General features: G+C 40.5%; 1 protein-coding gene and 1 long non-coding RNA gene across 8 annotated transcripts; one reads left to right on the top strand and one right to left on the bottom strand.

Moving 5' to 3' along the window:
* Positions 1-270: 270 nt before the first annotated feature.
* On the bottom strand, positions 271-13,473 carry RNF141 (ring finger protein 141). Of its 2 annotated transcripts, none has more exons than XM_082195268.1 (6): positions 13,329-13,473; positions 11,149-11,351; positions 9,920-10,028; positions 7,366-7,547; positions 2,855-2,962; positions 271-1,031 (listed from the first exon to the last, which is right to left on the bottom strand). In XM_082195268.1, the coding sequence occupies exons 2-6, from the start codon at positions 11,289-11,291 to the stop codon at positions 881-883; spliced, it is 693 nt and encodes a 230-aa protein (XP_082051394.1). In that variant the 5' UTR covers positions 11,292-11,351; positions 13,329-13,473; the 3' UTR covers positions 271-880. The 2 variants fall into 2 exon arrangements, with proteins under 2 accessions (XP_082051394.1, XP_082051395.1); XM_082195269.1 differs by lacking the exon at positions 13,329-13,473 and adding an exon at positions 13,077-13,206.
* Positions 13,474-13,507: 34 nt separating this feature from the next.
* Positions 13,508-15,409, top strand: LOC309516877. 6 transcript variants are annotated; one of them, XR_014213054.1, is made up of 3 exons: positions 13,559-13,611; positions 14,104-14,165; positions 15,011-15,409. It is a non-coding gene; the product is annotated as an uncharacterized lncRNA (long non-coding RNA). The 6 variants fall into 6 exon arrangements; XR_014213055.1 differs by having other exon boundaries at positions 13,566-13,634; XR_014213053.1 differs by lacking the exon at positions 14,104-14,165 and having other exon boundaries at positions 13,508-13,611.
* Positions 15,410-15,972: the final 563 nt, after the last annotated feature.

The raw sequence follows: 15,972 nt of genomic DNA, 5'->3' as shown, positions 1-15,972 counted from the left end.
ATTAAAGCAAAGCAATTGTGGTCAAAGAACACATTCCTTCATTACAGTAAAGCATATTGCACCTGTAGAAAGGAGTCTAGCACCATCTATTTACCTCAGATCACCATCTTTTTTTTTACGGTTATAATGGTGATTTAACAATGGAAGTCTAGAAAAGCTTGAAAGCTAGATGCTACGTTGCGTGGTCAGAAACTTTGGGTCGTCTGTGATCAGCAAAGGTATGAGCACATTTATTCCTGAATGCAAGCAGCTCTGACTTGGTGAACCTGGGAAGTTTTTTGAAGTTGACTAGACAACTCATTCTCCCTGAACAAGAATGCAAAAGCCATTTTATCAAAATTGTGTGCCATCAGAAAATTTTGTCTCAAAACAACATGCTACAATTAGTGGTGATTTAAGGAAGCATTTGTCAATACTAAGCAAGCCACAAGGGGCCAGTAGATGTTACTGAAATGTAAATGTGGGACAAATTCCTATTCATGTAAGCAGGCAGGCATGAGCATACACACATACTTGCATAAAGAAGGATTGCTTCTGAGGGTTAGAACAACAGGCCCTCAGCAACTTCCCACATTCTTCTGGACCATCTATATTGAAATTCAGCTTCAACAAATGATCACAGAAGAGCTTATACTAGAACTCAAATATTAGCTATTCCAGTGTCTCATAGAAAGTCAGAAAACTCTTTAACTTATCCTTCTGCAGGTGCTACGTGCAGAGAAATTATTGATGAGCATTTAAAAATATAAACGTGTACAACTGGCTCATAGACAAATGGTCAATTTTAAAGACCTACGACTTTTATAGAAAGCAATACAATGAGGAAATGAAACAATAAATGAAATCTTTTAAGATTTCAAGGCAATGGGCTTTGTTCCTGTCAGGGTCTGTGAGGCTGGCCTGCCTCATCTACCATGTTGAGTATGTAGGTAGCAATATCTTCTTCTGTAGGTGCATCTGATACCACCCAAGAATCATTGGCTGCAGTCACCTGCAGACGACATATAGGGCAATTCCTGTGGTGACCACTCCTGTGTAACAAGCCAGAAGAAAAAAGTCAGTATCACACAGTTTAAGAAGTATTAATAATACCCATTGCTACCTTTGTTTATAAGTTAGAATGGAATATTACAGGCATGACTAGAGAAGATTTACTGCAGTATGTTAGAACTACCATAGAAGAGAAATACCCAAACAATCCTCAATACATGACTAGCATGCCTTTTCTAGAAATCCACCAAGGAACAGTACCCCTATAACTGATTATATTCTGTTGCTTTTATCACTGGGAATTTCCCCAAATAGGATCTTCTCCAATTATTAATCCAAAGCCAACCTTTCTGTTATTTAAAACCATTGCCTCTTCTATAATTAGTGCTTAGAGTACACAAAGTCAATCTATACACCCTTAACTTCCTTTTTTCCTGTCCCCCCCCTTTTCCTCTTATGACCTCCCTTTGAAATCTTTCAATTCAAAGGGCAGCACTGTAGATTCTTCCCAATTTGTGAACACCCTGAAGCTGTTGTGTCAAAACTGAACAATGTTCTTGCAGGAGGTATTTAGCAGTGTCAGGTAGACTGGTAACATCCCCTTCCAGAGTCAAATAAAAAACATCCCTGGTAAAACAACAGAGTGCTGTGGTATGAAAGAACAATGCTGTTTAATGTTCATCTTGGAAATCACTAATGTCCAAATGTTAACAGAGTTCCGTGAATGTTTTTATTAAAATTTTATTCCAATGGGGCCCTCTAGAGATTCCTGAGATTCCATTCAGTTTTCAAATGGAACTGGCAGCCCTGTTTATCTCCGGAATCTAGACAGACTAGAACATGAGACTTTAGTTATTTAAAAAAGTCACAAGATTTTAGACTTTAAATCCTGAAAGCAGATTACATAAACCATTTTGTCCAGTTGACTATTTGCTCAAGCCTAGTTTGGAATAGAGTCAAGCTGCATCTGCTTTGCACCACAGGTGGCTGCTACCCTAAGTGCAGAAGCTATCTTCCCTGCTGCAATTCTATTAAAGAAATATCATTTCTTGGATACTTAGAAGCTGTTTCCTACACAAAGCATCATTAGTTAAAGGTATATAGGTATAATGTGCTGTAATAATTTCAAAGGGTTGTATTCAATCTTAGTCATACTCAGAAGTATGAAATGAATGGACATGACTAACTTAATTTCAATGGGTCTATTCTGAGTATAGAGTTTATACAGATACAAACCACAGTTCAAAATACCTTCAAGCCTTCATTTTTAAGGTTCTGAAGTAACTCCATACTCAAAACAGAGCAAAAGCTCCAGTTTGAAACAGTTTCTCCATCATCTGAACACTGTCAACATTGGGTAGGAGTCAAAACTGTGAAAATGCACAAACTGACAATGCACACATTTTTGCTCTGCCCTTCCCCCATGCACTGGTCTGATGGGCACAGCTCCATCGTGTAATTAGGACACATGCTGGCTTTAGCTAGTGCAACTGTTTAGTTGAATTCAGTCCTTTGTTTTAAATATATATATGCAGACTGATGCTGACATGAACAGCAATTTGATTTGCGATTACATTAGCAACTTGCCAGGCATTTGTCCTGATGGTTTTATCTTTTGAGAGATTAAACAGGGAATGCCCATCAAAGGAACACATTTTCTTGCCAAAATCCAGTTCGCTTGTTGCTCCCACATAACACATGCCTTACCTCATGCTATCTACCAAAATCAATGGTTTTTATTCTTGTTGTTACTAGTGATGTGTTATTTCAGTGCTTTTCGGCAAATTTATTCTAGGGAAACTGGTCAAATTTCACAGGACCGCTTCACAGAATAATGCAATCAGAGTCTGTGTCACAAACTTACCATTTATCAATGCATTTCTGACAAAAGCTGTGAGCACATGGCAAGATCAGATCAGCTCGTCCGTCCATGCAGATGCAACATTCTTCCTCATCAGTCAGCTGTTTCACCCTACAATACAGATAAAACTATTATTCCCAATCATAGCAATTAGAAGTGGGATAAATTTATATTTTGGCATTGCTCAGCATGTTTCTTCTGTATAAACTTTTATTTTTGTTGTGCATGTTTGTATTTCATAATATGATGTCCAGCTCATGGGTGGCTATGTCACATAATACCTACTGCATTACATTTAGGTTTTCTAGCCTATCTCAACTGGTCTGATCCAGCAATCTCCTGTTGCATGCAAATGGAACCTCTCTGCATACAAAACAGCTGCTCTCTACAAACAAATCCCATATAAAACTAATACATATAAAACCACTAGTTTCTGGAGCACAATTATAGAGAAGAGAACTTTCTCAAAGGGAGGTATACCCCACGCTCCTCTTTAATGGCCTTCCATAAGCTATCCAAACCAATCTTTGTAAACGCAGCTTTTGGCTTCTAGATAGTTGTTTCACTGAAATAGTTTTTTGTTTCTGCTTGTTTGGAATAATCTTTATTGCTGGTATATTGTTATTGCTTTTCTAGTTGTTTTTAGTTTTAATGTTTTTATAACTGATGTTATATGGTTTTGTTATATGGTTTTGTTATATGGTTTGATTTTGCAGTTAGTCGTGTTGAGCAAGGTACCAATGTTTTAAATAAATAATAAATCAGCATAATATATGCTGAGTGTTAAAAATCAGAGCATATCGCCCAGAAAGGGTGGATTCAATGCTTCTCCACATTTGTAAGTGGGAACAATTCATGTGGGCTAGCCACCTTTGATCTTTGTGCATTTCTGCATATATACATGCATAGCTATTGGTTCTACTTCATCTGAACACAGGAAAATGTGTTCTGTGTCTGGTTCCAGCAGCTTCCAGGCAGAGCACTTTCAGGCCTGTCTTTCTGGATTGGGGACAAAATGTTTGCAAGATGCAAGTTGGCCAAAGCACTCCCATTAAACAGTATTAGTACTAGCAGGAATATACATCATTTACCGTATTTTTCGCCCTATAGGACACACTGGCCCATAGGACGCACCTCCTTTTTTTGGGGGGGGGGGAGAATGAAAAAAATATATATCCCCCCCCAGCCGCGGGGCTGGGACAGGGGAAGCCCGAGCTTCCCCCGACCCCAGCCCCCAGAACAGGCTGCTATCCACAAGCCTTGCGGGAGTTGCCGCCGGGCTCGCAAGGCTTGCAGACACCTGCGCGAAGCACGGGGCGCCCTCCAGAGGGCGCCCCGTGCTCCAGGCAGCAGGCTGCTATCCGCAGCCTTGCGAGCCCTGCAGGAACTCCCGCGGGTTCCCCAGGCTTGCGGCTATTTGCCCGAAGCGCGGGGCGCTCTGCTTCAGTGTGCCCCGCGCTCCAGGCAGCAGGCTGCTATCCGCAGCCTAGGGAGCCCTGCGGGAACTCCCGCAGGCTCCCCAGGCTTGCTGATAGCTTCCTGAAGCCTAGAGAGCGAGAGGGGTCAGTGCACACCGACCCTTCTCGCTCTCCACACTTCAGCGAAAGCCTGCATTCGCCCCATAGGACGCACACAGATTTCCCCTTCATTTTTGGAGGGGAAAAAGTGCGTCCTATGGGGCGAAAAATACGGTAAATGCACAGACAGATAAAATCATAATTCTCCCCACTAAGAAGAAAGAGAATGTCTAGACAACTGTCAATGCTGGGGTTTGCTTCACTACTGGTATAGTTTTGTTGTTGCAGCTCTGAACACAAAATAAAGCTAACGTGTTCATGAAAACACAGGACAAACAGCATTATTATAGTATGCACACAAGATCATATTATGATATTCCACTGCCAAGAAGAAAACATTTTCCTACAGCAGTCAAGTTCTTGGCACCCTATTTTTGGTACATGAGATCAAGAAATTCATTTTAAGTCCTTGAATTCCCACTTCTTCTGTACTCTGTATTTATTTTTCTATGATTACATGTCAACTGCTGTTTTCCATTTGAATATTTGATCTAAATATCAGGTATTTTTCATCCTCTAAGATATTTCTGTACACAAAATTCACAGCTACTAAAATAAATCACTGTTGCAGAAATGTGCACCCAGGGTTCAAATCAATACTATATTTTCATATTTTCCATTGTTGAGGAATTTTATCTATGTAGCAATTCTCTTCTCAAAACAAGAATCCCTCTATATTGCTCCTAATTAAAAAGATGTTTTATTTACATTTGCCATAAGCACCACTGGGCATTAAAACTACCTTGAACAGCTAGCCATCCCTCAGGACTTTGAATATCTAAAACAAAATAGGCACAGATTCCAGTAACTTGCTGTCCACTCATTAGAAAACAGGCTACCATTTATGAACCAGTTCCCCAAGTCTTCTGGGTTTAAGTTGAAGACCTACCTAAGAAGCAACTTTCACATGCCAAAAAACATAAACAGCCGCAAAGAACAGTTCTGACTGTTGCTCAGATTTAAATAAATTTTCTTCAAGTTAGATTAAGAATGCAATGCACAGCTCTATCCTTGCTACTAGTAAAAGTTAAGGTGTAATCCTAGGGCACCCTGGAGAACGTAAGATGATGCGGCCTTCCCTCTCCACAAAGCTCAGGGATTAGTTCCTTGTTCTATACTGGTGGACAACTATGGCATTCAAAGACAAAGGTAGTCTCCACTGCTTTATTCTGAACACCATACAATGAACAAAAGAAACCACCCATATCACATCAAACAAACGTAAGAGTTGAAGCAAGAGGAAGTAACAGAATACATGTCTCAAGGAATATGGGTTGAAGAATGATTCCTAGGAACATAGAAAGCTGCCTTATCCTGACTCAGACCATTAGTTCATGACAGTAGTTCGCAAGAATTTCAGGAAGGGGTCCTCCCTGGGTTCTGGCTGGAGATGCTGGGGACTGAGCCTGTGACTTGTTGCATTCAAGGCAAGCCCTCTAACACCAAGATACAACCCATCCCCTTTCCGGAATATTTCAGTAAACCCAAGATTCATGTGGGCCTATCGCTATATGACACTGTTCACTGAAACCAGACCAGGGGTAGCCAGAATAGTGTCCACCACAGCATGCCAGCCCCAGTTAGCATGGACAACAGTCAGGAATGATGGGAGCTGAAGTTCAATAAGATCAGGAGGGTGCCACATTGGCCACCCCTATGTATAAAATAGGGAGGGGGGAAGTGTTTCAAAAAATAGAGTCATGGAGATAGCCAGATGTTGGAAAACCAGTGATAGGCTGAACATTGATTCTTGGTATAACAGAGTATGGTCAATAGCACTGGCTGAGAAACTAACATGCCAGGTGAGAGCGGCAAAGGGCAAGCACAATCCATATTCCTTTTATAACATATGGCAAATGTTTATTGAATACATAAATTGTTCAGACTGTGGCAGGAATCCACTCAGCACTCATGGGAAAATGTGGTGTGATCTCTTAGAGTAATCAAATGAAACTTTAACACATAACATAATAAAAGTATGTAATTTTATCAGGACAGGTTACTTATTGTTTACTGCTGTAACAATTGTTTTATCAAAATTTATCTTCTGTACCATGGGGGGGGGGGGAACCAGTATTATGTCAGAGAGTTATTAAGGCCACAGGTGGCCTAGTGCTTCCATTTTATTCAAGCCATTACATTTTGTTTCCAAACAAACACCTTAGATCATCATAAATCTGCAGCCCACTGCTGTTTAAAACACTGCTTCATACATATTTGAAAAGGAAAAGATTCTGTAATGCCATGTGAAGTAAAAAGTAATTCTGCTCTTTATAGGTAAGAAGCATAGACAGACTTAGGGTTCCACTGCTGTCATTGTATTTGTAGTTGTACTAGTCTTTAACAGGAAATATAAGAACATTATGCAACCTGTTCATGTGTGCATTAGTTCAAGAGTTCACCTTCAGTAAAAGTGGAAACAGATCATATCCGGAGAAAGACTATGCTTCAAGCAATGTTTCAAAAAGGATAGCCAGTTTACATGGCAAATAGATTTGCTTCTGTTGCAAAACAGATGTTTTTCCTTATACAAGCGCTTTGCAGGAAGAACATGTCTCTTTCTCAAGATTATATACAATATTTGAAACAGGCTCCCAAGTGCTCATTCAATGCAGGTGTTTTGCAGTTCAAGGCAGCCCTTGCTTAAGCAGTACCAACCTACCAATGTATTATTTGCATACAGCTCAAACAGAAGTTTGTAACTGTAATAGTTAGATAGACGTACTGTCATCCAAGTTGAGATGAAAGACTTATTTAGCATAATCATTAAACTTTTATTCTATAAAAAATATTCATATTATATATATATATATATATATATATATATATATGTATATATATGTATATATATGTATATATGTATGTATACATAATGAGCTGAAGAGATTTGTGTGCTCAACTTCAAACATAAATGGATCTCTTAGAATACTGAGATACCTTCCCATCAAAATGCTGGCCTGACAAGATGCAACAGATGACAGATCCTCTGCAGCTCCTTCTGAGGCAATGTTCTGCGAAAGAACACTTGCTGCTTGACTCGTGACATCTTTATAAAGCTGCATGAACTGATATAAGTTCATGATTCTTGATGCTTCGACAACACCACTTGTCTTGTTTATCTAAACACACAGAAAGCAGTCTTACCATTTTTGCTACAACACCTCACTATCTGTGCTCAGCATTCTTTGTTTATAAACATACACACTCCAACTAGGACATAAACAGAGAGTTCGAAGATGGTACAAAGATCAGAGATTTCTCACACTGTGGGTGGCTTAAGAATGCTCACAATGACCCTGTCATTTGAAAGGCCATCCACATAGTTTCCCTTTTAGTGACTTGGGTGAATGACTGTAAAGGTTGCATTAAACAACACAACACCGAGACTTTAAAAGTAGTTACGTATGGGACCAAAGTCCGACCAAAATATATTGAGTTCTCAATATATTTTGAGATGAATCAGAGAATTAATGGGTGTGGGTGTGGGTGTGGTTGGAAGGTGGTTTGTTTGGTTGTTGCTGTTGTTTTGCTTTTGTTGTTTTTAAGGGATGGCATCCAATTTCGTTGCACTTGTGCAATGTTGCACTAGTGTAATGACAATAAAGAATCTATCTATCTATCTATCTATCTATCTATCTATCTATCTATCTATCTATCTTACAGAGATGTGACTCCCGGGCGGGGGAGGGGGGGGAAGAATCTGGATACCTTTTTTCTTAACCCTCCCTTTCCCACCATTGTGGGTTTTTTGTTTTTGAAATGTTTAATTTAGGGGCTGGCGAGACAGCGAAAAGCGAAATGCACCCCGCCAACTGACCAGGGGCCACTGCCCCTCCGGCCCTCCCCATGTGACGCCACTGCCACTGCCTCTTCCTCCTTCCCTCTCTGCTCAGGATTTTGCCGCCTTTTGAGATAGTAAGATTCATACTGTTCGTACTGGTTTTGCTGTTCTGTTCCTTTCCTATGGTGGTTTTATGGGCTCCTTCCCCTTTCCTTAGTCTTTCAACTGTTTCCTCTTCTGTAGAGGAGCTGTCCAGTGTGCTGGACTCTTCCAATCCTGCTACTTGTCCTCTTGATCTGGTTCCATCTTGTCTTCTGACTATGTCTCTTTCTTCTGGGTCATCCACTCTAATATACAAACAAGCTACAGCTTCTCCTATTCTTTAAAAAAATAATCTACTGATTCTTCTCTTTCTAGTTATTGTTCCATCTCTTTGCTGCCTTTTGCTTCTAAACTCTTGGAGTGTGTTGTCTATTCTTGCCGTCTGAGTTTTCTTTATTTTAGTTTGGCCCTTGATTTTATTCTCTACTCTACTGAGATGACTTATGAAGCATACTAATGACATTCTTGTTGCCAAATCAAAGGGTTTACATTCCATCTTTATTCTTCTTGATTTTTGTGTGACCTTTGACATGGTTGACTGTACTCTTTTACTGGGTTCCCTTAATGACTTTGGATTTTGCGATGCTGCTCTACTGATTTTATTGTATTGTTTATATTGCTTTAGATCATGAGAGCCCCACCCCCAGTAGATCATATGAGCCCCACCCCCAGTAAAATTTATTATCTTAAATGTGTTCAGAGCCATGTACATAGATGGTGCTATATAAAGAAATGTTAATAATAATAATAATAAATTCAGGTATTTGGCCAAGGAATGTAATAAGGGATTCTGCCAAGCATATCCCTCCCGCAAACAAGGCCTTTGCACAACACAGCCTCTGACTCCTATTGCTTCTTATCTACTTAAGATTTCTCGCATCTTCTGCAGAATGTGAAAGAAACTGATGTGTTTGGAAACACTCACATCAAATCAAGAAATATATTGACACATGAAAGGGTAGAAACTTGTTGCAGCCATAGCAAACTTTCAGTTTTTAGAAATCCATGATGAATAGGATGACAAATATGAAAAAACAGAAACTGACAGGGAAGGCTTAGAAAAAGAGACCAATTAAATTTCATGTACTGTTTGTTTGAATTTTGTTCCCCCTCACCTCTTTTTAACAGCTCTTTTTATGTTTGTCTGACACTATTGAGGACTGGAGAAGACATAATAATTTTCTAAATATGTAATAATTTGTTTTACTATAATGGTTTCTGGGTTTGTTTTTCCCACCTCCTCCTAAGCTGGCAAAACCAAAGAGATACTAGATTCCTTACAGTTCAGCAGTTTGTAACTCCATTTGTAACAAAAACTTAAAAAATAAATTCAATTTGCAATTATTGTCTAAATAAACAGTGCTTTTAATATACCCAGCATTATAATTCTATGGGAAACCAAGTTATACATACGCATTTTATGTTCCTAAAGTAACAAAGTGACTTTTGATATGTAAAGAGCACTTTAAAAAACAAATATTGAAAAATAAATAAATTCAATTTTCCAAAAATATCTGTTCCACATTCACCAAAAATATAGGAGAAATGTCGTCTGCCCCCCCCCCCCGCATCAACATTTACAGAAATTTTACCATTCTACAAACTTACCTTAGTACACACTACTCGAACAGCTACCTTCCAGAGAGCAGTGGAGTCTGAACCTGGCTGTACTTCAAATAACAGGTGCTTGTCCTGGCCAGAACCCAACTTGGCAGTTCTGAAATTATTTAACATCCATTTATTTCACAGTATGAAATAAATTTGTAAAGCACAATTCAATCTAGATTAGAAATGAGAACAGCCAATATTCTACACTTTAATCTAGAGATCAAATTCTAGTACATACACAAGAAACAGATATCCTCGAGGATGTACAACTACCAGCTATATTTTAATACACAATAAAATGACGATGTAGCTTTCATAAATCTCCCTCAGCTTGGGATTCCTAAGATAACACATTACCCAAGTCTCCTATCTCTCATCCTCATCCGTGCCCCTACAGAGGGCATATATTTTAATGCAATTAAAGAATATGAATATATGGCGCTACCTTACAGATTATTGGTCCATCTAACCCAGTACTGTAAACTGTGATGGCAGCTGCATATATAGTACCTTGCCAAATAAATTAGTTCTTCTTCCCCCTACAAATATGCTGGCTAAAAAACTTTATGAACATACACTTCATAAGGTGGGTTGTAGCCAACACAAACGTATACCACTACATTATTGTTAGATGCCACAATGCTTTCCCTCTCTGCAACATACTAAAATGGCTATCCATGTGGAATTTTATAAACATGCATATTTCAACGTTAATGTAAACTGCTAGACTATATTTTACTCATCTACAATCAAAGAGACAGAACACCTAGTGTTCTTCAGGGAAGTTTTTAATATGTAACACTGTACTGTTTTTAACACTTGATTGGGAGCTGCCCAGAGTGGCTGGGGAAATTCAGCCAGATGGGCGGGGTATAAATTATTATTATTATTATTATTATTATTATTATTATTATTATTATTATTTAATAAAGTTTCTTATCTAGCACTGAATAGAACATCTGATGTATATCTTTCATTAGGTTTCCCACCACCACCAGAAACAGCTAACACATTCATTTTGGAATTCAGGCAACTCCCCATTTGTGCAGGGGTTGCATTTTGGGTCACTGCACATGTCGGTCATTCCACAACCAAAAATGGCACATGTGTGGGTGGTCAGGCATGTTCCAAATACGCGCAAACAAGGAGTTCCCTGTAGTGTTAAGGAGGATGTTCTTTTAAATACTGAGTCATATTAAATGCAAAAGAATAAACTGAAAAAGCCTTACGTGTCATTCATTTCAGCCACTCTCCCCAAAAATTCTTCATATGTCAAGAAACCACTTTCTCGAACCAGGGATACATGTTTGACTACTTTTTCTGGCAGCTTATTAATAGCAGAGTGTGTCTGGCTTGAGAGCTGCTGGCCCATGATGACGTTCTTTAGCTAGGCATCCAAGAAGAAAGGCAGATCCACTTATTTGGAGAGTTTCTGATAAACAAATTTTAAAATGTTGTACTGTATTAGGATGAAATAATCAACATTGGATGAAATAATCAAGATTGTGCTTTTCTTTTACTTTTAATAAATTGCTAACAGCTATGCACCAAGATCTGTACAGATACCAAGACCAAAATTGCACGACCACAAGCGCTATTGTAACAAGAAGGCAAATGTACTTAGTCCCCTGTGAATATACTTACTATGTGAACAGAAACTGTAATGCACAAAATGCAATTACAGTCACCCACAATGCATCTGCTATATTAAAACCTTGTAGACCAAAATGCAGCACCTGCTCATGAATTGCTTGGCTATTCATGTTAAGCCATCCAGAAAATAACAGGGTACAGCAAGTTTTAATAAACTGTTAATCGGAAGAGCATCTAAAAGGTTGAACATGGAACACACTTCCTAAATTATACATGTGGTTTAGAAACTACTATAATTTAAGCTGCAATTTGCCATGTTAGTTTTAAATATATGTATTTTAAATAAGGACTTACTAACATGTACTTTAAGGACTGAGAAATAGTAGTTTAGCTTACAAATTCTTTTAATAATTGCCAAATAGTAAATAGACCAAACGATTTAATTTCCTAAAACAGATACGCAGGGATACAACAGACTCCTAGGAATATAATGCAAAATCATAATGAGAATGCTAGATGTAAGCACTGCAAGACCATGGCACACTCTGTAAAAGTCTTATTTACTTTGCAGTTTATTTTTTGCAAACTTCTAGAAGTAATATATAAAATAACTGAGATTCATGAGGAACCAAATATCACATGCTCATAATAAATCCGAGGCAAAACTTTTTTTACCTAACAAAAGTAAAAGGATATCACATCCAATGTACCTATTTTTTACACAAAAACAAACAAGCAGAAAGAAGCTCCTTAAAACAAATATTTCAACCATTTGCTAACCTGTAATTTTAGAAAAAGGCAATCCTCTCCTCACTATTTCACCACAGTGAGCATGTAAAGAAAAGCATGTTTGATATACCTATTATCAAACTGATCTTTTGTTAAAAACAAGTAATTACAAAACTCTTTTTGGGGGGAAACCCAAGAGGTGGCTGAACAGTTATACCAACCCCAGCCTCCTCCTAGGTTGACATCACAGGAGAATCCAGCACTTCAAAATAATATGGGACACAAGTGTTTTTGTAAATCGCTTTGAGGTTGTTTGTGTGTCCGTGCGCTTTTTTTTTACACAACAAAGCGGTATACACACACACACACACACACACATATATATATATATATATATATATATATATATATATATATATATATATATATATATATATATATTTGACGAAACAGATAAAAAAGTGGCTCAAAGTCCTTTCGAGGTTGGAACGTGCTTGGGTTTCCTGACCCTGGTTTTAGAACAAGAGGTACCGCGGACGGATATCTGTTGTTGTCAGCCACTTAGGCCCCACAGAGCAGGGCAACAGCTTTACTTTCCAAACTCGGTTTTGAAACGGAGCGTGCTCGTGAGAAAGAGGAGGAGAATCGGAAGACCCGGCCCCAAATCAACAAGAAGCCGCACAGAGCGGCAGGGCAGCCGGACCCCTCGGGGGGCTGGGCACCTGCCAAGCTGCGCTCTGGGCTCGGGAGCGAAAGGCAGCCCCGCCCCGCGCCCTCCTTCTCCTCTCCGAGGTCCCAGAGCTCACGGGGCCGCGCCCGGCAGCGCCACACCCACCCGGAGACCCTTGAGGAGAACCGCCGCCGCCACGACGCCGTCTCTCCTCCCTCCCCGCTCGCGGCCCAAGGCGCCCAAACGCTGCCGGAGGGAAGCGGAGACGGGCGCTCCCGGGCCTCCCAGCGCCCGAGGGCGGGGTTTCCTCAGTTCCTGAGCCCGCGAAACGAGGCTTCTGGGCTGGGGCGGCGGGTGGGAAGGGCGGCTCGGGGCGCTGTATCCGCAGCCAAGAAACGGAGGGAGCTCGAGCCTCACCCGCAGCGCCTCGGCATTCTGCTGCTGGTCGCGGGCACCGCCTCCCTCCGGGCGCAGAGGAGGCCTCGCTCCTCTTCTTCTTCGCGGTTACAACTAGGCGAGCGACGCGAAAGCTCGACATATGGGCCAAACCGGCTCCCGTCGCGTTCGGCTTACGTACCCGCGCGCTCCCCTCGCCCGCTCCCCCGCGCGCCCTCTTCCTGCCGTTGGTTTTTCTGGTTGCTAGGAGACGGACAGAAGCTGCCCTCGTGAGAATTCCTGTTGGGATTCTCTTTCTGGGCGTGTTAGTATCCCCTCCCGACTCTGGTATAAAAGGGTTAACACGCTCCCCTTCTTCTCTCCAGTTCCAGTGAGGCAGTTCGCGCTTCGTCATTTCTTCCAACTCTTACAGCTTTGCGATTCTATATCGCCTTTTTGCCAAAGCATCCAAAGCGGGCTGCAGTTTTACAGTCCCGCTTGGTTATAATTCTCCCACCCACTCACCAGCCGATAAGAATAAAACGCATGCAGCCCTCTCCCCCAGCCCTTATTCGTCCTTCTCACAAGGAATAATAATTCCCACCGGAGAGTTATGGCGGCCATACTGCCAACAATTAATGTGTTTGAAATAATACTTAAGTAAATAACAACAACAACAACAATAATACACAAACCCTTTCCATGGATGTAGCCAGGATTTATTTTAGGGGGCACAGGCTTTATGTAAGGAGGGGGGCAGAACTGAGTTACCTGCAACGCAATTGGACAATTAAGTATTTTTATTTATTTGATTTAGGGGGGCAGCTCCTCCCCCGGCTACACCCATGGCCCTTTCTAAATCCATGGCAAAAAAGCTGGGTGAGTCTTGTTTGCTTGTAGAGGAAAAGAAACAGGGTCAAAGGCTGAAATTTTATACTGTGCTTAGTGGGATCGGGAATAAGTCCCAATCAACAGGTCAGGGCTCTGCAGAAATGTATAGGATTGCATGGCAAATAATTTGTAACATGGATTTCAGATTCGAAAATGCACTTAAATTCACTCATTGAAAACCTAATTTTTCTCCCATTGTTGGGACAAGAGCTATGTTGGAACTGACTGCCTACCTGCATACCACAGAATCTTTCCTTTTCTCAAAATTTGGCATTTTGCTACTGCAACCACTCTTGGGAACGAGTCTGTGTTCCCATCATGTCCACTAGGATCCTCAGTAATTTTCAAGTGGTCCATGGAGAAAAGTTTGGGAACCACTACTAAAAAGGACTAAACAGAAGTTTTTATAAAAATAACATGCGGGATCAATTACATTAGTAGTTTTAAAATTTCCTACCTTCATGAACCCTTTCCACATGGACTTGTTTGCTGCAAACCCCCTACATGTTAAGAACTGGGGGGCATTCTAAGTGCACATTCAGTTCATGCAAGGCTGGGCCTTACCACATGTGATTTGGACTGGTAGATTACTCCCTGCGGCTGCATGAGACAGACATTCAGTGGTGATGGACAATCCACAGTACAAAAAATCCTGATAAACAAGGAGTCTCTGGCAACGCACTGAGAAAATCAATAATAAGCATGGGTAATAGTATCTTGAAGAACTGATTGTAGCCATTGGTGTACTAAATGGTCTGTTAAAGTTATATTCAAGAAAACTATTTGCAACAAAACCTGGTTTAATATTTTCGTATCTTGCATATTTCCTGCAGGAAGTACATAGTCAAGTCTCCCCCTTTCCATAAAGGTCAACAAACATCTGGAGATCAAGTGTGGGAATCCTACATATGTTATTGAAGAATGGCAGCTTGTCAGTTTCTATTGAATGGAGCCCATAATTCTTTGTATAACTGTTTTCAGGTATTTCCTGCAAGGGTTCATTTCCAAGAGGTAGAGTAAATCAGATTTCAACAGATAATTTATTTGTCTTTTAGGTGGACATGTGTGCTTCAGTGATGCTTTGCTATGTTAAGAACTGTGTTGTTCATTGAACTTTGACTACTGATTCAGGCTTGGCAAAAGTGTTGTGTAACAGTTATTCAGGATGCTAAAAACATAGCTCTGTAGTAGGATTCCTCTCATACATGAAATGAAGTGGAACTTGGATCTTATCCATTGTGTTTACTTGCCAGTTTCTTTCCTATGTGTAATTCCAGCCTACATCCAAAATCAATTCAATATGCATTGCCCATCTTGAGAAGTAAAATTTACTAGGTAGTCCCACTGAACCTTCTTGGATTTACTCAGTGGCGTAGCGTGGGGGGTGCAGGGGGGGCCGGCCGCACCGGACGCAACATCTGGGGGTTAGGGTTAGGGGGCGCAAATCCACTGGTTAGGGGGCGCAAATTACTTGCCTTGCCCCAGGTGCTGACAACCCACGCTACGCCACTGGATTTACTTACTTACTTTGGTGTAAATATAGTTAGACTTCTATAAGTAATGGTGGCATTTTGAACATACCATTGATAAACAATTTACTATGGCCTGACATATGCACTTTGAGTTTAACTAATGGCAAGAAAAGCCGATTTTGTATGCTTTTTTTGTTTGCAGATGATCTCCATAAAGGTAAAGGTAAAGGTACCCCTGCCCGAACGGGCCAGTCTTGACAGACTCTGGGGTTTGTGTGCCCATCTCACATCTATTGGCCGGGGGCCAGCGCTGTCCGAAGACA

This window comes from Podarcis vaucheri (genome assembly GCF_965113315.1).
Source record: "Podarcis vaucheri genome assembly, chromosome: 1".
NCBI classification, from domain to species: Eukaryota; Metazoa; Chordata; class Lepidosauria; order Squamata; family Lacertidae; genus Podarcis; species Podarcis vaucheri.
This window is presented reverse-complemented; position numbering and strand designations above follow the sequence as displayed.

Bases quoted from the DNA above. Each gene is read 5' to 3' on its own strand.
- RNF141 (XM_082195268.1), bottom strand. From the start codon at position 11,291: ATGGGCCAGCAGCTCTCAAGCCAGACACACTCTGCTATTAATAAGCTG. The intron at 7,548-9,919 runs GTAAGTTTGTAG...CTGTGTGTTTAG, and splicing joins TTCGAGTAGTGTGTACTAAG to ATAAACAAGACAAGTGGTGT. The intron at 1,032-2,854 runs GTAAGTTTGTGA...CTTGTTACACAG, and splicing joins CAGAAATGCATTGATAAATG to GAGTGGTCACCACAGGAATT.